The sequence below is a fragment of the Ammodytes marinus genome (assembly GCF_949987685.1).
Source record: "Ammodytes marinus genome assembly, chromosome: 1".
In the NCBI taxonomy this organism is placed as follows: domain Eukaryota; kingdom Metazoa; phylum Chordata; class Actinopteri; order Uranoscopiformes; family Ammodytidae; genus Ammodytes; species Ammodytes marinus.
Window position 1 is genome coordinate 22,447,230 of NC_137230.1, and position 21,868 is coordinate 22,469,097.

At 38.4% G+C, this 21,868-nt stretch overlaps 2 protein-coding genes across 2 annotated transcripts; one reads left to right on the forward strand and one right to left on the reverse strand.

Annotated features, from left to right (window-relative positions):
• Positions 1-7,964: 7,964 nt before the first annotated feature.
• LOC307249374 (C5a anaphylatoxin chemotactic receptor 1) lies at positions 7,965-14,428 on the forward strand. The gene is made up of 3 exons (XM_080026059.1): positions 7,965-8,054; positions 9,030-9,185; positions 10,269-14,428. Exons 2-3 carry the CDS (start codon positions 9,066-9,068, stop codon positions 11,214-11,216), a joined length of 1,068 nt encoding a protein of 355 aa, XP_079882185.1. The 5' UTR covers positions 7,965-8,054; positions 9,030-9,065; the 3' UTR covers positions 11,217-14,428.
• A 10-nt stretch (positions 14,429-14,438) lies between these two features.
• On the reverse strand, positions 14,439-21,689 carry cenpq (centromere protein Q). The gene is made up of 8 exons (XM_080026069.1): positions 21,356-21,689; positions 21,170-21,224; positions 20,912-21,020; positions 20,243-20,311; positions 16,184-16,313; positions 15,689-15,808; positions 15,028-15,102; positions 14,439-14,644 (listed from the first exon to the last, which is right to left on the reverse strand). Exons 1-8 carry the CDS (start codon positions 21,458-21,460, stop codon positions 14,459-14,461), a joined length of 849 nt encoding a protein of 282 aa, XP_079882195.1. The 5' UTR covers positions 21,461-21,689; the 3' UTR covers positions 14,439-14,458.
• Between the last annotated feature and the right edge of the window lie 179 nt (positions 21,690-21,868).

Sequence of the window (21,868 nt, forward strand, 5' to 3'; positions counted from 1 at the left end):
TATCCAATACTATTTCCATACAGAATATGAAAATGTTCCTTTATAAGATGATACATATACAATATGAATGTACCATTTTAATGCCAGACAGTTATTTATTTTTATTTTGGGTGATCAAGTTTATCTTGGGCAGGGCTATGCAGTAAACTTATATATAAATTATATGTATATGCCAACTCAACCAAATCATACAAGAGCATAGAGAAGAGACAAGAGAAGTCAACCTGTCTTTTACCACAGAAGAATCATATGCCAAACATCTTGAATGTGTATGAATGCAGCAGATCATCTTGACGTCTTCACTCAGAGCAGGACAGTCTTTTATGTTAGACCTTTTTTTTCACTTAACATCTGTGTATGCATAATCCTCATCAGTTGTATGTTGCCGTCAGTGTGGGATGTTTCGGTGAGATGTCCCAATGTAAAGCTAATGCTAACATGTTAGGTGTCTGCAAATGAACAACCCCTATCACGATTAGCATTAACCTCATCCTGAGACTCATACTTGACAACTGATTTATCTTCCACACTTACCCCAGATTTGGTATTCAGACTGTTGAGGTGTGACCTGCAGGGGGCGGCACACACTGTTAAACATTGTTTGGCATAGAGATTCATAGGTCTGAGCTGCAGCGTTTCATTCACAATTATTCACTACGATGAACCATAAACTGCACATGACAGTAACGACAGCAGAGATTGTGGAGAAAAGAGTGCAATACAACTTTATGTATTTTGACTTTTACTGAGAAAAATGTACCCTGAATGTATCCATAATATTGAACAACATCGTCTGTATCTAAACTTTTTAAATTTGCCAACATCTTTGCCCCGTTAATAAAAAAACTAATAAATACAGCACTGTTAATACATCGAACTCTTTGAACCTCAATTATCTCTCCCTTATAGTTTTCCTTAGACTACTTAGGTTCAAGTGTGATAAATACTTTTGAGCTTTTTCTTTCAGTATGTAGCTATTTTCATACTTCATTCCCCTTTTAAACATTAGAATCCTGAGCACTAATTTCTTTTGGTTTTATCCGTTTCTGTGACCCCTTTAAAGGGCATGCAGGATTGAGTTTGAAAATGCAGACTGAGATACCTGGAAGAGTGTTCACCGAGTTGTAAGTGACACACTGAACAAATCCAGGTGTGAGGGAGCTGAAACTATCTGTAAAGCTATATGGTGTTGTCATATGTTGACTGTTTGAGAATAAGGATGATGTCAGGAAGTAAGTGTTCATGAATGTGTGTGTGTCTGTGTTTGTAGTAATGGTAGTTAGGTAGTTACTGACCTGGCTCCTGAGCACACCACAGAACACACTTCCTCTTTTCGGCAACTGCTGTCACTCTCTTTCTTCTCTGCGGAGTGTTTGTCTCCCGTCTCTCTCACTCTCATTGAACTGTAAGTGTGGGTTTATGTCTTATATACACTTGGGTGACTCATGTGAAAACCCCTTCTAACTGAATGACTAGTAAATAGAAAAAGAAAATCACGCACAACTTTGTACTTTTTTATCTTTTATGTAAATGCTACCTACAGAAGAGAACATATATTAATTTATTTGAGAGATCATGCATTTCAATGTGGTTCCATGTTCAAATGTGTAACATGTCAAAGAATTGACAGGAAAATGTATGAAATGCACGACTGTGTTTAAGGAACAGGTCTGGAAACTGAATGTCCTCCTCTTCAAACCTATTGTAAAAAGGATTTTAATGAAGCTGACAAGCCAAAATATGAGCCAGAAATGGAGCCATTGTAGCCACACATGAGATGAATGGGATGAATATAAGTTTAATGTACGTTCTGCCGGTGGAACCAAACCCTGTTGGATCTGTAACATACCTTCCAAAGATTTCCTACATTGTTTTTCCTTCCTCACATTTTCTACTGCCTCAATAAAGAAAGAGGACTTGAACACATGTAGTTGATGATTCCTAACGTTTCCTTAGGAAATAAGACTGAAACTGTGTCCCAAATCCAAACTATGTAGGCTACTAATGCTACAGTGTACACTACATAATACATAGTTTAGCAGGTAGTATACAGATATAATTCAACATCATCATAAAAAATAACACAATACCTACAACGTCAAACATCCATCGAACAGGGACTTTGAAATGTCACTGCGAGTTAAACTTCATGAACAGAAAAAGCTGTCTGTTTTTAAGATTTTATATTTATTTAATTTGTTGTCCTTTAGGTTCCTTTCTAGAGTTGTCTCACCACCACCAACCATTGAATTGGAAATTTTTTCAAGTTGGGATTAGCTCCTTCATTTCCTTCAAGGTCTTCATTGTGGAAGAAAGGCATTCATAGCTCACTAATACATCCCTGATATTTAATCAGCATTCAATTAAGTATTTCTGCTTCTGATTTTCCCATTCAACATTGGCTTATTATTAGCACTAAAACACAAAGTACACTGCTGTGTCTGATCAGAATGTTGTTAGTTTTCCAGTTGGTTGGCAAAAAAACTAAAGGGTACAGTTAAGGGATCAGCAACTTGGCAGGGGAAGATGAATGTTAGTGTACCAGTTTGTTTGGCAATCCATTCAATACCACCGATGTCAACCCTTCATGGACGCGGCACTAGGGGAAAGGTCAGGAGATCACCAAAATCATCTATTGGGAACCATTTGCACAACTTTGTGTGCAAGTTTCTCCAAAAGTTGTTACGATATGTCATTAAAAACCAAAGATGATGGTGGCCTGAGGAGAGTCATTGGGGGTCCTCTCCCTCTGTCTTCCAAGCACTCTCCATGCTGCTCGACTGACTCAGAGTTTCTGTGCGGAAAAAGTTGTCCTAGGAACGGACTCTCTCCTGCTGCTACTGCCTCACATCAGCATTGATTCACCATCCAGCAGGATAGTACTCTTTCTACTCGCATGCTTGTTGATTCTTTATGTTCATTTTGCCTCGCTCATTGGTAGTCTTTCTTTCCTCTTACAGTTTGTCCTGGTGGAGACGAGACGGTGTGGATCTGGTCCCCCCTCTGGCAGCATCTGAAGTCCTCCTGCATCCACACTATACTTTAGTATAACCATGTAAAAATCCAGTCAATGATTGAATTCCTTTGTGATTTTCTGTACTTATGACATCTATTGCAGGATGTCCGTCCAGGGAGAGGGATCCCTTACTCTGTCAACTCTCCCTGAGATTTCTCTTATTTTTTTAAAAATCCCGATAAAGGTTTTTTTACTGGGAGTTTTTTTCTCAGCCGAGGAATGGAATGTAAAGACCACTGAGGCAAATGTCTATTTGTGATAATAGGCTAAACAAATAAAACTGATCTGATTTGATTTGAGTATTGTTTATAGTGGATATAAAGGGTTGGTCCATGGATCAGGATAAAGGAATCTTCTGACAACATTTGAATAAAAATTCAATCTGTGAGCATTTCACTGATAATAATTACACCTTTACTGGTTTCTTATCAAGCCACCTGTGAAAACTGGGCGATATGACTGTGCAAGGTTGTTAAATGATTTGGATTTCTGTTTTGACAGTTATGGGAGTGTCACCAGTGGGGATTTTGAAAAGACCCCTTTACCCTAAATGACTGTGATCCTGCATGCTATCCTCATTACGTATCTTAGTCGTTGCCGGCAGACTGGCCCAGAATGTTGCTGCCTGCAATGTTTGCTTGTGGTAACCCAAGTAACCATGTCATACTGCTCTGTTTCTGAGAAGAGAAGGTGCCTCCCCATCCATTCTCAGTACCTATCCACACCCCCCACCCCCGTTTCTCCAGCACTGAGAATAGTATCTCCATTCTCGCTGCAAGTCAGAAGCCTCTTTGGCTTCATTCAAACAAGTTTAGTCTAGTAAGTACATCATATGTGTGTGTATCCTATGAGCGTGCTAAAGAGGATACACAAAAGACAGGCGAAATATAGTCGGAGGGAAAGGCTGAAAGTACATGAGGAGGCGGGGGAAGAAGAGGAAATGTTGCAGGGACCCCCCCCCCCCGCACCCCTCCCCTCCTGACATACTAGAAATTCACAATGTGTAATATGCCTGCTGAGGACGGCTGTCTGTCTCCGCCTCTTTACAAATTTAAAAAGGAAGTCACTTTGAAAGTTTCCCTTTTTCATTTAAGACAGTGAGGTTGTGTATTGTCTTCCCCTAACATGTGAAAGGACACAATGAAGAAAGTGTGAGTTGGCGTCCGTGGAAAGAAATTCCAAATCTCTTCTTCTGAAGTTTGACTGAAGGGATGAAATGTAAAATACGGTCAGGAAAACCTTTATCACCAGCATCACCCTCACTCAGAACCTCACCAACTTTCAATTAGTTTAAGAGCCAAGGGAAACAGAAGCAACAGCCAGTGTTTGTTTATCAGGGCAAAAGGATTATATGAGTGGTTTAATGTCTAGCCAAAAGAAAAAAAACATACTTTCTTTTTCTCTACAGCTCAGAGCTCTGTTTCAGTGTTTCCACGTGGGCAAACCCAAGGGCCTGATTTCACTCTCTCTTCCTGTCATATATGGAATATGCATGAGACTCGAGCAACATACAGCTGATATGATCTGATAACATTTCCAGCTCTCTGAGCCATCATCTTGCCTTGGTCTGTGTCTTCAGAATTTGACACGTGACACCGCAGGGAAACATTCAGACACAGACGGAGAATCTTTTATTCTCCAGACAAGAAAGAATATTTTCATGTCATTGCTGCTATCTGTTTCAGACCGAAAGCAGCTGCTGTTTTATGCCAAAACAATATTTTACCACCAATATCTGGATAAACACTATGAGCAGCAAATGGCAACAAAGCACAAAGCTGACATCACACAGGCGCTTGGTTTCCCCCGATTAAAACCCCTGCATCTAAAATTAGCATCTTTAAAAGGAAGTGTGGGTGAGCTTCAGAGGTGGAAAAACCATGATTCAATTCCACAAACTATTTTAAATATACGCACACTTGTAGACTAACAGTAAATTATTATTTTTTTTTGAATTAGTCCACATCGACTGATTCCATGAAAATCAAGTACAGCTTGATCTTAAATCAAATACTAAATGTCACATATTGAAAATGTTATGAGGATAGGTCCATACAGCATTTATATATTTTATACATAATAAGTTACTATTAACTGCATCCACTGTCTCCAAACAGAAACTAAAGACAAGTCTCCTTGTCCCCCCAATTTATGATGTCACACTTGTGTAAAACGCTGAAAGTCGCAGTTTCTAGTTCTGTGCTTTATCACAACTCTCTAAATACTATATTGGAAAATATAAAGTATAGTTTGCAACAGTCTGGTATGTATTTATGTAGCATAACGAAGGAAGGACATTTTTTAATTTGAAAGCAAAATAATTTTCTAATTATTCTAAATGGCAGATTATTAAGTCTATATGTGTATGTACATACTATATGTACATACTATATGTAGTATGTAAGTAACTAAAGAGGGAAGTGCGTGAAAACAATTTAATATGTTATTAAGTAAAAGGAAGGAAGGAAGGGAGGAAGGAAATAAGTAATTAAACATGGAAGTAAGTAAGGAGGGATGGATGGAGGTAAGGAGAACATTGTCCTTTTAAAAGAAAATGTTTTTCTAATGATTCAGAACAGGAGAATATGTGTAGAACAAATATGTGTAAGGATATAGCCTTTTCACAAGAGAAAGAAAGAAAGAAAGAAAGAAAGAAAGAAAGAAAGAAAGAAAGAAAGAAAGAAAGAAAGAAAGAAAGAAAGAAAGAAAGAAAGAAAGAAAGAAAGAAAGAAAGAAAGAAAGAAAGAAAGAAAGAAAGAAAGAAAGAAAGGAAGGAATGTAGTTTCCAAATATTTAATTTTAAATCAACCATTTTTAAATTTTTCAAAATGGTGCAAATGAAAACTTTCTGGGTTAATAATCTCAAATCCTTTCACTCACATTAATCATCATGTCCATGTTTTAAAAAAATACAAACACGAGGTGAATCTCTTAGCTGTGTTGTACTTAATTAGTTTAGGTAAGAAAATCTAAATGATAGTCAATATTCACAACAACATATATTCACATAAAGTGTCATTTGCATTAAAGAAATCATCTGAGTACAATCAAAAAAGTTGTTTCCGTCATATATAATCGAAATGAGTTGTTATGATGAGAACATTTCCGCTCCAAACTGATTCTGCTTCAGTCTTCATTGCATTCTGTGTGTTTGAAATATATTAGTTAATAAATGAAGCCAGTTAATTAATACATTTTGTTTTTAATGTATATAATCCAAAATAAATGCTCAGAAAGATCAAGAGGACAGGATTAAGTGAAGTATATAATGAATACCCAAATGTAACTAGTCATTTGAAGTTATCCATTTATAAAGGGATGTGCATTTAAAAATGTTTTGTTGTAAAATGTATTACATATTTTTTTTAATTATCCTACAATCATAGCTGATATAAGAACAATTAACAAATAGGCCTAAACAAATACAAAACAAGTAATAGTGGCCGTAGAAATGAACTTGTTTAATTGTTTATATACCTTTAATTCAGAAAGTTGGACATCAACATGTAATGATAAAATAATAACCAGCACCATTTAAGTATTTGGTCACTTTATAATTTATAGATTAATACTTAAATTCATGGAAATTAAAATGGTTTGATTTTTTTTGTTGCATTATGTCAATGAAAGAAAAAAAATCAGATGTTTTAGACTAATACATTCCAATAATCTAGATTCTGTTTGTAATTATACAGTTTTACTGATACTGATTACAAGAATCCGCTGGATATAATAGAAAAGTTGGAGCTGGAGCTGGATGTTATTTTAAAAGATTAAACATGGGAATAAGTATTTGAGAGGGGGCGTACGGTAACAAATATGGAAATAATTCCAGCAGATATTAAAAATGTGTTATTTAAGAACTCCTTTCCTTGTGTTGTAATATGGCAGAAGTACAACACATTTGTGCTGGAAAGATTATTAACAGGTTTGAGATCACACTCATATCCAACATTTATGTCATACTGGGAAGGGATGAATGCAGAATTAATTGCGAATTTGACCATTTAATTACATTGCTGATTATAATTTATTGATTGCACAATTCATTTATTTTTTGACTTTATACCACTTCCACCAACAGTATGGAGAGGCAGATTCATGAAATAGTATTTAATTAAAAAATAACATTCAGAACTCCTGAATTTAAGATTTTAAATGTTATAAGATGCTGCGGTTTCTTTTAAGGTATGCATGTGGATGTAAATGATGATGACCACATGGGGACAGATTTGACTAATTAGAGTTCCTTGTTGTTTACCAGAGCAACAATGTCATCTACTGGTGGAGATCACCTATTACATCATTATTTTAAAAACCTCACAAATGATCACAACGGAGCATCCAGTCATGCTAAAAAGCACACACTGGCATATGAGGACACTTTTTTTTTCTTTTTGTAAATGTGGGAATATATGTGTTAGTTATTGTGACATTTGTGCTACTTATTGTGTTACAAAAAGATGTATGACAAGCCCAAAACCAAAAATTAATGGATCGTGCCAAGTGTTGTCTGTGTTGCCAAAAATTACTTGTTAGTGCCATGGGGCCTTAGTGCCAGGGGCTGAGTGGACCATTGCTGCATTTGTTGTCAATGCATCTCTCTTCCGTGGTTACATCTGGAGGCCTCTAATTAGGCCAAAAAGTGGCCAAGAAAAACTTGAAACAAAAATAAAAATGTCTTCCTGAAAGTAATTTTGATTTGATAATGGTATAAAAATCAAAAATGCTTTTAAAGTATTTCCCAGTTGGAATAAATGTAATGTCAGTTTAATGTGTAACTTGGTTAACAATGCATTGTATGACTCCAAAGTTAATGTTTACTCATAAAGAGCTGTTGAGGATTTGGATGTTCATAGATATGTTCATAGAGAAGAGTGTGTGTTGCAATCACATGCACACAGGAAAGAGAGAGAGAGAGAGAGAGAGAGAGAGAGAGAGAGAGAGATTGTTCTTATAGCAGCCAGCAGGCACTCCTCATTTCTTTATCTCCTGCTCCATTACTTCCACACACTTACGCACAAGGGAATTAAAAAAGGTAAGAAGCAAACTCTTTCATATAAAATTCAAATGAAGTGAAGCAGATTTTTAAAACACTGACTTTATGACACAGGTCGTAGATCATCTAAGTCATAATAACAAATTATTTCTATCAATTTAAATGTTGAACTGTTTTTAATCAGAGAATCTCAACTGCTATCAGTAACTTTGATCCAGGTAAACATTGCTACTGTTTAGAGGCCAAAGAAGGCGCATGCTGCTACACAAACACACCTGGTCTACAGTAGATGTACATTCAGGCCCTGAGGACAAAAGTGTCCGCAAGAATAAATAACAGATTCCTGTCTCTGGAATCATTGCTAATAAACGTGTGTGTGTGTGTGTGTGTGTGTGTGTGTGTGTGTGTGTGTGTGTGTGTGTGTGTGTGTGTGTGTGTGTGTGTGTGTGTGTGTGTGTGTCATGTTGTGGGGAACCAAATACAATCGCATGCTAACATTGTGGGGACCCAACTGGGGACAGAGAACGGGTCCCTGAGTGGTTAACCTTTGCATTTTCTTTAGTTAAGGTCAGCGGTAAGTTTTGAGGTTTAAGTTTAGAGAATGTCTCTAGAAAATGAGTGCAAAATGCAATGTCCTCTTAAGTGATTAAAACAAGTGTGTTTGGCAGAGTGGAAGAGATGCGCCACAGACTGCAGTGCTACCTTCACTCACTGCATATATTTGATCTGTTAAAGGTTAATATATGACATAATACATTTCAGCAATGAAGTAAAGGATGTAAAGAAGGAAGTCTAGGGTGTCTTGTTGGTGTGTGATGGGGACATGTGCTGGTCAGTGTTTTAGGCAAGAGACGCATGTGAAATCCATATTCATATGCAATCATGCTTATTGCGCATCTTCAATGTCTGTCGATGGTTGTGACATTTCACATTTCTAGCAAATTTCAGAAGAGAGTAACAGCAACAAAAAGGGAAGCATGTGTGACAATTTAAACAATGTCTACTGTATTTCAGCTATTCTCCAGTGTGACGACACGTCCTCACGTTGATATGAATGGAACACACTCTCCTGTTAATGCTGTGAACCAGCTTCTAACTCCCAACCGCACCTCTTTGCACGAGGAAGTAATGAAGGGTGTCCAAATCACAGCTACTCTGATCATCTTCCTGGTGAGAAATCCTCTATGGCTCCAGATATTTTATCCCACCATTGCTTACAGGGCTGTAAACCATTACAAACGGGCTGCATATGGCAAATAATACTAGTTAGTATCATCTATTCTATTGGTTATGGTGTTTCGGGCCACCAACACAAACTCTTTTAGGGCCACTGAATTACTTTTTGCAAAATGACCTCTAGGATAAATTCAACTTGACAAGTACAAAGAGGAGCCTAGCTTATAGCATATTCACGTTTCATTGAACATATTTTGAAGGAATATACATTTTGGGAAATACTCCTATTTTGATATCTTGCTTTTCGTCTCCGCAGTTAGATAAGACGATAAATACCAGGTTTTTCCGGTAAATATGTGGCTGGAGACAGCACCTGGTTAGCATAACGATTATAGGTTATAAAATCCTCTGAAGCGTGGCCATTAAGACGACTTTATACTGTTTTTTAATCCTCACAAAAACTGGAGTGTAAGTATGACGTGATGATGTAAATGGTGCACAAGTGTGAAACTATTTGTTGTCCAGGAGTAGTCATTTCCTGGAACCTGGCGAAGAAATAGTCCAACACACAAACCCCCTTAAAAATAAAACTTAAGTTTCAAAAAAAGGTTCACTTAGTCAGACTTAACAATTATATCCAATGTTTTTAACAGACTAGTATTAACTGTACTTTTTTGTACCTTGACATGTTTCAACTACAAAAAGTCCTGAAGTCTTCTTCAGAGGCGTCACAGTGGTTACTGCACTGCGTTTTACAGTCCAGACATCAAGTTAAAAAAGCAATATAGTCAGTCTCTATAAGAACATTTAAGCTAATTGTTATTTTTATACTGTGGCTTTTGTATCAAGATATTACGTGTTACTTAGGGAAATTAAGAGGTAGTCTACATGTTTATACCTTTAGACAGGTTAGCTATGTTTACCCTGTTTATTCAGCTAAGCTTATTGGCGGATAGCTGTAGCTTCATAAATATAAACAGACATGTTTGTCGTAACTTTCTGCTAAATGTAGAATTGTTGGTTTAAAAGCCTGTCTTCCTGAATGTAATTGACCGTTGATTCTCTTGGTTCCTCAAGGTGGGCGTACCTCTCAATGGGCTTGTGGTTTGGACACTTGGACTGAGGGGTAAGCGTCACCTGGTGCGCAGAGGCAGCAATAGTGAGACACGATCTGCCAGCAGTTTCCGTATTTATGTCCTGAACTTGGCCCTGGCCGACCTGTTGCTGCTTCTGCGTATCCCCCTCATGCTGGGCTATGTCGCTCACAACTACAGCTGGCCGTTTGGCAGAGTACTCTGCCTGCTGGTCATGTTCCTGCGAGGCCTGGGGCTGTACGCCTCCGCTTTCCTCCTCTGTGCTGTCGCCATGGAGAGATGCCTGTGTCTGCTGAGGCCTGTGTGGGCTCGACTACGCCGCCCCGCATGGGCCGTTCCCCTGGTCTGTTGCATAGTATGGCTGGTAGCCACAGTATTCTCTGCCCCCTACCTCTTCAGTACCGTCCTGATAGAAGTGAATGAGAAACAACAGTGCCTGGAGAGTTGGCAGTTTGACACTGGGCTGTTTGTCACAGAAACGGTGGCAGGTTTCATCTTGCCCCTGCTAGTGTTCTTAGGGAGTAACTTGGCTGTCCTGCTCACCATTCATCAGGCAGTGCCCTCAACACCCACCTCCTCCAGCCCTCTGAATGCCCGTAGGATGAACAGGATGTACCACGTGCTCTTTTTCACCATGCTCCTCTTCCTCACCTGCTGGGTGCCCTATTTTGTTTGTCGTTTTCTGCGGGCCTTGGCCGACAATCGTTCTGAGCTGTATAAAAGAGCCTTTGTTGGGACATACGTCTCTCTGTTCCTGGTGTACATTAAGAGCGCTCTTAACCCTGTGCTGTATGTGTTTGCTGCCCGAGGCCTAGGCCGTGCTATCAGAGTTTCGCTCATCTCCAAGATTGAACGACTTTTCAACGATGAATCTTTTGAGTCCATACGAAGGAAGTCCCTCAAGCACTCACTGAAGAACTCAGAGATGTAGCCAAGAGGCCAAAAGGGTTTTGTGTTTAAATTTTGAAGTAGTTTCGGTTTTTAAAATCATGAACTGCTTTGATCTTTAAAATTGTTTTTTTAAAGAGGACCTATGATACTTTTCGACTTTTATGACCTATAAACGTTGTTATAATGATTTATAGTCATGTTTAACCATACTAGAGTATCAAATAATTACGTACATGCATTTCGACGTATTCCCTGCTGACCGTCTGGGGTGGCTATGCAGAGCACTAAACACTATGGCAGCCGGTCAAGAAGTAACTTGTTCAAATTTCCGGGTAGTTTCTGTCATGTTTCCATGTATGGTAATGCTGCTCAGGCAAGCTCCGGCTGCATGCCCCCACCTTCCTGAAAATCTCCCGCTGCTGGAAGGAAGGTAACCAATCACAACGGAGTGGGGTTTGCAGCAGGGGGGGGAGGGGCGGAGAAGCTCAAAGCAGTGTGTAGAGAGAGACTGCTGTGCTCGCTAGGGTAAGAGGAAGAGTGTCCCGATAATCTACATAGTTTTTTGTGATGTGATTCGTGTCAGGTTGCTCTATAGCAGTTTTTAACAAGAAATTAAGACCAGAAAAGTAGTATAATAGGATCTCTTTAAGTATTATTTTGATTTTTTCCTTCAATTTTCTACAATTTCCTCAAATTGCTAAAAAAGTTCAAACTAATAATATAATGAGACTGAAAGCCACAGCAAATACAGAAATAGTTAAAAATCATTAATATTGCATTTCTAATATGTATACTTGACAACACATCTGAAATGTATCATAGTTTGTTACGTGACAGAAGTGGTTGTAATCAGACACTTTCCGACAAGAGAGAGATCCTTGGCGTTAAAATGTTAACCTTAAAGGAACAATTCATTATTTTTGAAGTGGGGTTATATGAGGTACTTGGCATTGTCAGTGTGTTACCTTGTGGAGATGGCAAATTGTGTATTCACTATAAAGAGTTTAGGGTAGATGTCGCTGTAGCATAAATCAGCCTTTTACTGTTGCAGAAAGGGCCAGAAGAAAAACTTTTTTCTCCACAAATGCTTACCTAAAACCTATATCTGTTCAATTGTACACTTAACTGAGATTTTTTTACACAGCTTTAGTTTGCCGCTAGACAGCACATTATGTGTGTATCACTCCACCATCAGCTGCTCGACTCAGAGCTACTGTGGATTATTCAAGAGACACAGGAAAACAAAAGTAAACGGCTGTCTGGCACTAATCTAAAGCTCTGGAAAAAATCTCAATTTATCTTACAATTGGAGGGATATTTATGTTTTAGGCAAGCATTTATCTACGTGGAGTAAACACTTTTTTCTTCTGGCCATGTCTGCAACAGTGCAAGGCTGACTTCTATGACAGCGACATATCCCAAAAACTTCTTATAGTGACTGCACTGATCATCATCTCCATAAGTACCCCATACAACCCAACTTCAACAATACTGAACTATCCCTTTAAGGGGCATGGATTGTAGGTGCCAGAAACCCAGATTTAAGTACAGCAGAGAACAGTTACGCAACACACATGAGTTGACAGGAATACCATAATATTAAACGCAACAGTAAAGTGCAGATGGACTAATACAAATAACACATCAAACACAGTACCAGGCGTTTCTCTACTAACAGCCAAACACAAGAAGATACATGGACAGAAGTGCTGTTAGTAGATTACAGAAGAATGCTGCTTCTGTTGCGGCACGTTGAAGGCGTGGTCATAAATCATAATTGAACAAAAAAATGGAATTCATGAATCATCTTGTCAGCATGTGAAGTAGCAGGGAACACCTTTATGGTAAATAATAAAGCCAAGTCAACACAGCAGTTTCTTAGGCCCCAGGGTAATCTTTTTCCAAAGTCTCCTTCACATTACAGAGACTCAGATTCATCACTGTGTTTAATCTCTGATCAATATGTCCAGACTAAAACAGGTTCAGTCCACATATCTGGTACAAGTTGTACCTAATGAACAAAGGAATGTTCGTACTGTACGTATGTCTATGTTGGCTGCTTAACATGCTGAGCGGTGATTAATTATGCTGCAGGCCCATTATCTCATTGTGAATGTATGTGATAGCTTTAGTATTTTCTGCTGTTTATAAAAGTACACTTAGTCTGTCATTGACAAAAGAGATAAAACTGTATTGATTGTATTTGTTTTTTTTACTTTTTTTACAAGAAAACAATCTTGAAAATGGTTTAATTAAGTTTATGTGTTTAGTCTCAAATTATATTAGCGAAGTTGGATATCTAAACTTTTAAACAAAAAAGCTTATTTAGCATTATAGCAAGTTTAATCATATTTCCAATGTAAAATAGCGATATAAAATACTGAAGCGAGTAAATTGAAAAAGCGGCTCCCTGGTAGCCGAATGGTTAAAGCACAGACCACAATACCGCAACGTCCTTACTTTGATACAGGCTGCGTAGCCTTGATGTATGCACTCCAGTTCACCCTCAGTTTCCTGTATGCCTCAATGCCACCAGCTATCCAAACAAGGCAAAACGCCCAAAAAATTATCTTAAAACAAAAAACTGGAGAAAGAAGGAGCAAAATAGTGTAGAATATGGATGCCAGTTAAAAGTATTTCAGTGAGAAAAAAAATTGCAGTTTGTGTGATGTTTTATTTACTCATATCTGATGCTTTCCCCAAAATAAAATATGGTTTTATGGAATATGGAATTTTATCTAATTCTACATATCATGTCCTCAATTAGTTTTAGCTGAACTGAATTATAGCATTATATCAGAGTTCGAAAACCACAAAAAGTAAAACTGAGACATTATAAGTGTTGTAGAGGCCAAGCCTAAACTTTAAGCCCCGAGATGCTGTACCGTGGAATACCTTCTTGACGCATCTTTCCTTGGTTGTTATGAATGGGAGTCAAAGTCGTATTTGCAATTAAAACCATCCGTTTGGTTTATTTTACTTAGCAGTGATTATAAAACAAACATATTCCCTTGCTGCAGCCAAGTTGTACGGCGTGCGACGTGACTGTGTATGGTCAAAAAAACTTTTGTCTTCCGGGTAGCAAACTGCATAGATTGGTTCCTACTTCCTACTTATACAAGACCCCTGATTGGCTCTTACAAGTGTAATATATAGTATTTCCCCATACAATGAAATCGATACATTGTGCAATCACTTGCAAACTTTTTATTTAGTAAAAGTTATTGTAAAAGTCCTCATAAACTTCTTTCAGACATGTGTAAGGACTGACTTGGCAAGGTTTCAGGCTGAACAAGGTTCCCCGCTGATCGACGTAAAGCCAGGGTTGAAGAGTTGGTCGGCATGTTTGTGTGCCTGTAAAAGCAGCGCCTGGGCATCATGGATACCTTTTGAGTCCTGCAGGATTTCTCCCAGTCTGCGGGCAGTTGTCTCAGCGTCATTATCTGGTATGACTTTTCTCATCCGAGCCTGAGGAAAACAAAAATATTAACACCTGCGGTGGGATTTTGTGCGTTTCTAGAAGGGAAGGATTAATATGATGAAAGTCTTATGTACAATGTTCTGTAAGCAAGAAACAAAGCAGTATCCTGTAGTTGATACGATCAGCCCACAAAATCCGTCCTGTGAATATTTTCATATTTTTTCAGAATATTGCAAACAGGTTGCACCACAGAGAACATGTTTTAACCTTCCTGTGGAGGAAGTGCAAACCAAAGGCATTTTGACCACATCCTATTCACAAGAAAGTGATGAAAAAAAAATGTATGCTCAATAATGAAACCTGCTATTGTGCAATAGGGAGAAGTCAAGTACATACTAGATATTGTGAAAGTGTGTACACTCTTGCTCACCTTTAATGTTGTTTCATCTTTTACTGGAGGGAGCGGGGGCAGGTGGAGAACAGTTTGTTCACCTATCTTTAAGATCTGTGTAAACAAAATGGGTTGCTGCTTGAGAATCACATTTTTTTTCTGTATCTTTTCATCTAATAGTTGAGGTACAATAAACGAAAACATTTTGCACTGCACATCTCTCATTTGATATGCTCCAAGTATATCATACAAACTGATAAAAGGATGACTGACATTTCCTGTACTTGCTGCTTAGACACGTTTTCTTAAGAAGACAGGCATTGGGTCAGAACCCACATAACAGCCAAAGCTCAGCCAAATTTCATCATGCTGTTCAAGTGTTATTTGTGTGGAGAAATGCAATCTACCACTTCTGTTTAGAGGCCACCTCTATTCGGAGGTCTATGGTGATGAAACGGCCTATTTCGCGTGGTAAAATGTCATTTTAGTAAGTACATTTTAGGAAATGTTTTAAACCTTATGAAAAAAAAATTAAGGCAATGGTTAATTTTTTCAAATAATGTCCAAAGACGGCAGTAAAAAAAATAAATCACAAAGATTCCAAAACAAAACTTTACACATAATGTCTGCATGTTTGACTAAATGCAGGTATTTAAAAAGGATCTGTTGGATGATGTAGCTGTAATTCTGTATGCTGCACCTCTTTAGCCTTCTCCTCCTCCTCTTCCACCTGGTCTCTCAGCACAGTGACTTGGTGATCTAAAGAGACAGTCTGATCATCTCTCCTCTCCAGAGCGCTGACCACAGCCTCCAAATCCTCCTGGAAAGGCAGACAAGACATCATGTATCACAACTAGAGGCCTCATTTACTTGCATATATCGCCTATAATTAAACACGCTGATTAACTGTGCTGTTTATTGCATTTAGGGCTGTAGAAAAAAAACATTCCTTTCATTTTTGATTAATCAATGGATTATTTATTTTGTCTTTAAAATGTCACATGTCATATAGTATAGTAAGAAATGATTTAAATGATAAATGGATAAGCAAACATGTTTGAAATTCATTTTGGATTAATCAACTAATGGTTTCAGCACAAACAGCAATGTAAAACTAGTCCAACAGTTTGAATTTAGAAAACTCTCTCACTGAAAGTATCAGTCTCTCTGTATTCTCCTCCACAGTGTTTCTCACCTCCAGCTTGCTCAGAGTCGGCTTTCCGACCAACGACTTCTTTGTCTCTTCCTGGTGGCGTTGAGATGAACTCTTCAAATCTGTCTGTTTCTGCGCTGGAACTTTGAGCAGTGCACACTGAGCAAGAAACCTAAACATGTGAATGAAATTTAATACAACAGCAAAGAAAAACTGACTGAGGATTAGGGGTTAGGTGATCATTTGATTTACGTTCATTAACTTTTACTGTAGGTAAATAAAATCATCAACATTTACACATTTCAATTAATGCTACAATCTCAACAATCTAGCATCGCCATGACTAATAATGAGCAACTCCACCAGGCCAGGATGTTAAAGTCCAGTTCTTCAAGAAGTGATCCAGTCCAAAAAAGCAAACAATCACTCATCGAGAAAATGCAGTATATTGATAAGATTATAAAAAGACTGGGGAAGCCCCATCAGACTACATATTATGCACATAATGAATCAAGCTGTCTTCTCTATGCATTAAGGGGTCATTATTAATGAATAAGACCCTGGTTTTCTTCTTCTTTTAGGCCTACGCTCCAGAAGGTTGCAACTCCCCTCATTAGAAATAAACTAACAACCAGAATTTGATTGTTGTAAATGCTCCTTTGAGTGGAAGACCCCTATCAGATGACACAATGTGATGTGAATGGTTACTTTTAACTTAGAACACCATCATTTGAGACTTTGTTTAAGTTTTTTTTCATTTCTTTATTCATTTGTCTGTTTTTTCATTTTTACATAGCAATGCAATGAGATGTTTATGATGTGCTGACTGACTGTGTGGGTTGGTGGAGGGAGTTGAGAGGATCAAATCTGGACGTTAGGTAATTCCCTAAATTTAAATGCATTAAATTTCACCATAACAATGCAGATCCATTAGAGAGCATGCTATTTATTTACATCTTAATTTCTGACTTACAGCGGCTTGCAAAAGTAATCATACCCCTTGAACTTTTCCACATTTTGTCACATTACAACCACAAACGTACATTTATTTTATTGGGATTTCACATGATAGACCAACACTAAGTGCTGCATAATTGTGAAGTGGAATGAAAATGAAACATGGTTTTCAATTTTTTTTTATAAATAAAAAAAATTAAAAATGTTGCATGCAAAAGTATTCAGCCCCCCTGGGTCAATACTTTGTAGAACAACCTATCACTGCAATTACAGCTCCAAGTATTTTGGGGTATGTCTCTACCAGCTTTGCACATCTACAGACTGACATTTTTGCCCATTCTTCTTTGCATAATAGCTCAAGCTTCAGATTCAGCATCAGATTGTATGGAAAGCGTCTGCGAACATAAATTTTCAAGTCTTTCCAGATGTTTTAAATTATATTTAGTTCTGGACTTTGACTGGGCCATTCTAAAACATGACTATGCTTTAGTCCAGAGCACATTCCTCCAACCGTTGCCACAAGCCATGCGGGGGACACAGCATAGTGATCAGATGAGACCAAACTTGAAGTTTTTGGCCTGAATGCAAAACGCCATATGTGGCGGAAAACTAACACTGCACATCACCCTGAATATACCATCCATTCCCCAACATGAAACATGGTGGTGGCAGCATCATGTTGTGGGGATGCTTTTCTTCAGGAGAGACAGGGAAGCTAGTTAGAGTTGATGGGAAGATGGATGGAGCCACATACAGGGCAGAAAACCTGTTGAGACTGGAGCGCAGGATCACCTTCCAGCAAGAAAACTAACCTAACCATACAACCAGATCTACAACGGAATAGTTTAGACCAAAGCATAGTCATGTGTTAGAATAGCTCTGTCAAAGTCCAGACCTAAATACAATTGAGAAAATCTGGAAAGACTTGAAATTTGCTGTTCACAGACCACTTTCATCTAGCCTTACACCGCCCGCATACCTACTTACACTCAATTTTCATTTCCCTTCAGTAGTCAGTCTGGGTCTGCGGTATATTCCCGGGTTTTCTCCGACCAGATTTTTGACGATCCAATCAGCGAACAGAGGGAGTGGTTCAGAAGCCGGCGCATGTCATTCTTAAAGCTCTCCATTTGTAGATGATTTGCTTCACGTGGACCGATGGAGCTCAAACTTTTTTTATATGAAATTATAGCTGTCCCCAGACAAATGTGCAACATCAAAACTCTATTCCTGAGATCCTCTGAGATGTTTTCCCCTTTGAGCATGTCTGACCTGTATGGGTTCAGTTTGGTGGTCCTAAACTGACCTGGTTTTATCTTTGTTTTATCTAGTGCCGCCCAATTTCTTCCCTAAAGATCTCTCATTACATTGGTCTATTTCATCAATCAATTTGGCCCACCTGATTGTGTTTACCTTGCTTGATTTAAAGCAGCTCCGAGTAACATTTAAATATATTTTAAACAGCCTCATGTTTCCTCTCATAATCATAAATTACCTTTAACAGCAAACGAGACCATCAGTGCAAAGAACTGCACTGATTACTGCGTTTGGTCTGGTCGCACATCCAGTCCAATTTTCGGTTCACGCGTACATGCTCTATGGTCACATATCCGTATTGGTCGCAGATTTCAGCGTGGCGCACCAATGCGATTTGAGAAGCCTATCCCTCCAGGTGAGGGAAGTGGAGCGGGAGCCTTGTTTGAGACAGTTATTTGTCGTCATAATGACTGATAACGGGGCTGAACCATCAAAGAAAAAAAAGAGAATGCAATGAAGAAAAGCTAAAAGGGAGAGTGATATAGGCTACGGGCAGGACGAGGGCGTTGCCAAGCAACGTGTATACAATTTCACGAGAGCGAACTAAACTGCAGTGTTTACTCCTAAATGAATGAGCGGTACTAACACAAAGTTTGCTTTGCTTCACCATCATCAGATAACCATTATCTGAAATAGTCATTATTTACATCAACAACACAAACACATTACCTCATCGTGATCCATACTAACTGCCATCTCTCGTTCATTCGCTTTCTGTGAGGACACAAAATCTTTCAGCTCCATGAGAGAGAGTAGTTAGGTGACACTGCTGCATCAACTCATTGCAATCAGGTGTGTGTAGCACTGACTGGCATTAGTTGATGCTGTGTCACTAACCACTAACACAGAGCCGAAAAGAGTCCGGTGCCCTCACACTTTCAACACACGGACATGCACTATATTGCGCCCTTCTCAGTTCACACTCGCACGCCTGGCACGAGCTAGAAAACAGCTTTGCGATAGCGGGCGTCGTAAAAATACTACCGCTTTTGTCCAAAGGGGCCGCCAACGTGCAATGTTACTCGTAGTGGCTTTAAGCAATGCAGCTCAGGGTTCACAAACTTTTGCACATACAACAGTTGTCAAATAATTTGTTTTATCCGTTTTAACAATTGATTTCTGGAAAAGAAAAATGTTGAATTGATAAACAAATATCTGTTATTTCATATAAAAAATACTGGTATTAATAAAAATGTATTAATAATGGTTAAAATAAATAAAATCCCAAAAGGCTCAAGAGGTTCACAAACTTTCAAACAGCACTGTATGTCACGACCAAACGTTGCGATTGGTTGGCAGATCCAGAGTGGCGCTGGGCAGATCCAATAGTTTTAAACTTCTACAGACAACCGCCTTCAAGTGAGTTTATGTTTGTCAATTGAGTGATTCCAGACCTTCTGTACAAATGAAATGAAGTACAATGGTCTGGTAGGACCAGGCTAACTTTCATCCAATCTGACACTGAATCTGAAGCTTGAGCTATTTTGCAAAGAAGATTGGGCAAAAATGTCTGTCTTTAGATGTACAATGCTGGTAGAAACATACCCCAATAGACTTGCAGCTGTTATTGCAGCGATAGGTGGTTCTACAACGTACTGACTCAGAGGGGCTGAATACTTTTGCACGCCAGACTTTTCAGTTTTTATTTATAAAAAAAAATTGAAAACCATGTATAATTTTCATTCCACTTCACAATTACGCGCCACTTTGTGTTGGTGTATCACATGAAATCCCAATAAAATAAATGTACGCATGTGGTTGTAACGTGTCAAAATGTGGAAAAGTTCAAGGGGTATGAATACTTTTCCAAGCCACTGTATTGCTCACCTTTTTTTCATTGTGTTCAGATGTTCCTGGCTCTCTTTCTTCTCTTTACGGTTCAAAGCAAGAGTTGCTCTGTGAAAACAGAACAAAGTTTATTTTACAGAGAGGATTTAGATCATTAACCGTTGGCGTTAACTCGAGTTTGTTGTACTGTGTCGAGGGAACATCCATGGCCGGCACAATTATAGCCCGATCCATGTTGGAATTGAGGAATTGGAATATTTATCACCAATATTTGAGAGTTAAAAAAAGATCTGATATCAATTGTTATCAGAACTCTTTTTTTACTCTCAAATATTGGTGATAACGTATTAAGAAAAATAAATCTTGACACTGAGCTTTATTTTATTATAAACATGATGATCAACTAGTCAGTGACCTCTGGCGGAACAGCTCGAACATGGTGAAGTTGTTTTCAAAGTGAGCTCAACCATAGTTGGCATTTCTATACTGCAATTATTTGTAAGTCAACTTACACACCAATACCACATATATAGATAGATAGATAGATAGATAGATAGATAGATAGATAGATAGATAGATAGATAGATAGATAGATAGATAGATAGATAGATAGATAGATAGATAGATAATGTTGGATTTGAAATAAAATGGCAGATTATACAGCTTATAGAGCACGTAATGAAAGTGTTGAGCTGTTAATTAACCCACAGTATTGACAGGTCAATTGTGTTTTCCAGAGCAGAGATGGAGGACGATGGTAACAGCTTCCAGTTTTCCTGAGCTTTGACTTTGTTAGGGACTGGAGCTGAGCCGTCAGCTATTCAGGACACAAACAAAAAGGGGTATCATCACAATAAAACCAAAAATACAACAGTGTTGGAGGTGCAACTTGTACATCCTTCTGCATCATTATCCATGCTAGAGTTAATACTTATGAGAGGTATACCGTGCTAAATGAGCTGTTACCTTTCTTCTTCTGGGCTTTTCTTTTGGGGTTGCTCTTGTCGCTGGGCTCCGGATCCTATAAAAACATTGTTATTTAAGCGGATGAAGCAATGTAACAGTTAAGTACCTTAACAAGTTAACCAGAGACTTACGGAAACTATGCAGACACCGAGTCAACAACATCAGTTAGTGTTCACCTTATCTTACCTGCTGCTCTGGTGTTTGTTGTTTAGTCGTCCCATCTGACTTTTTCTTTTTTTTCTGGTTAGGTGCTTTTGATGCTGGCCGGTCAGACCCTCGTGCGGGTTTCATATCTAAAGGCCAGTAAGAGATCCAGAAAATAAAGCTAGCTTTATAATAGCAAATGTAACGTTGTCGCAAAAACGCCACCAAAGGTAAATACGCCACCGTAAGGGCAACAATAAACAGGAATTTTAGGAGACCTAAAACAAATTATGTAACGTTAAAACACAACGTCGTGCACTGTTTCGAGCATGAAATATTAAAATTATACAGGTTTCTGTCAGCGATCGAGCTACTTTTCGCGCTGTTGTTTTCGAACTGTTCAACGCAACGGCAACGCGCATGCGTTTAAAAATAACTTTTTGCCCGGATTTAAGCTTGTCAGGCAGAGACTGATTTCCTGCTACAATGCTACAACAGCGTTATATTACCATTTAGCAGGGTCAAACAAACACCAGATACGGAGGCAGCATTGTT

Excerpts from the sequence above, each read along its gene's own strand:
- LOC307249374 (XM_080026059.1), top strand. The coding sequence starts at position 9,066 with ATGAATGGAACACACTCTCCTGTTAATGCTGTGAACCAGCTTCTAACT. Across the intron at positions 9,186-10,268 it reads CTACTCTGATCATCTTCCTG|GTGGGCGTACCTCTCAATGG; the intron begins GTGAGAAATCCT and ends TGGTTCCTCAAG.
- cenpq (XM_080026069.1), bottom strand. The coding sequence starts at position 21,460 with ATGAAACCCGCACGAGGGTCTGACCGGCCAGCATCAAAAGCACCTAAC. Across the intron at positions 16,314-20,242 it reads CTGAACACAATGAAAAAAAG|GTTTCTTGCTCAGTGTGCAC; the intron begins GTGAGCAATACA and ends TCACATGTTTAG. Across the intron at positions 15,809-16,183 it reads CGACTCTGAGCAAGCTGGAG|GAGGATTTGGAGGCTGTGGT; the intron begins GTGAGAAACACT and ends CTGCCTTTCCAG.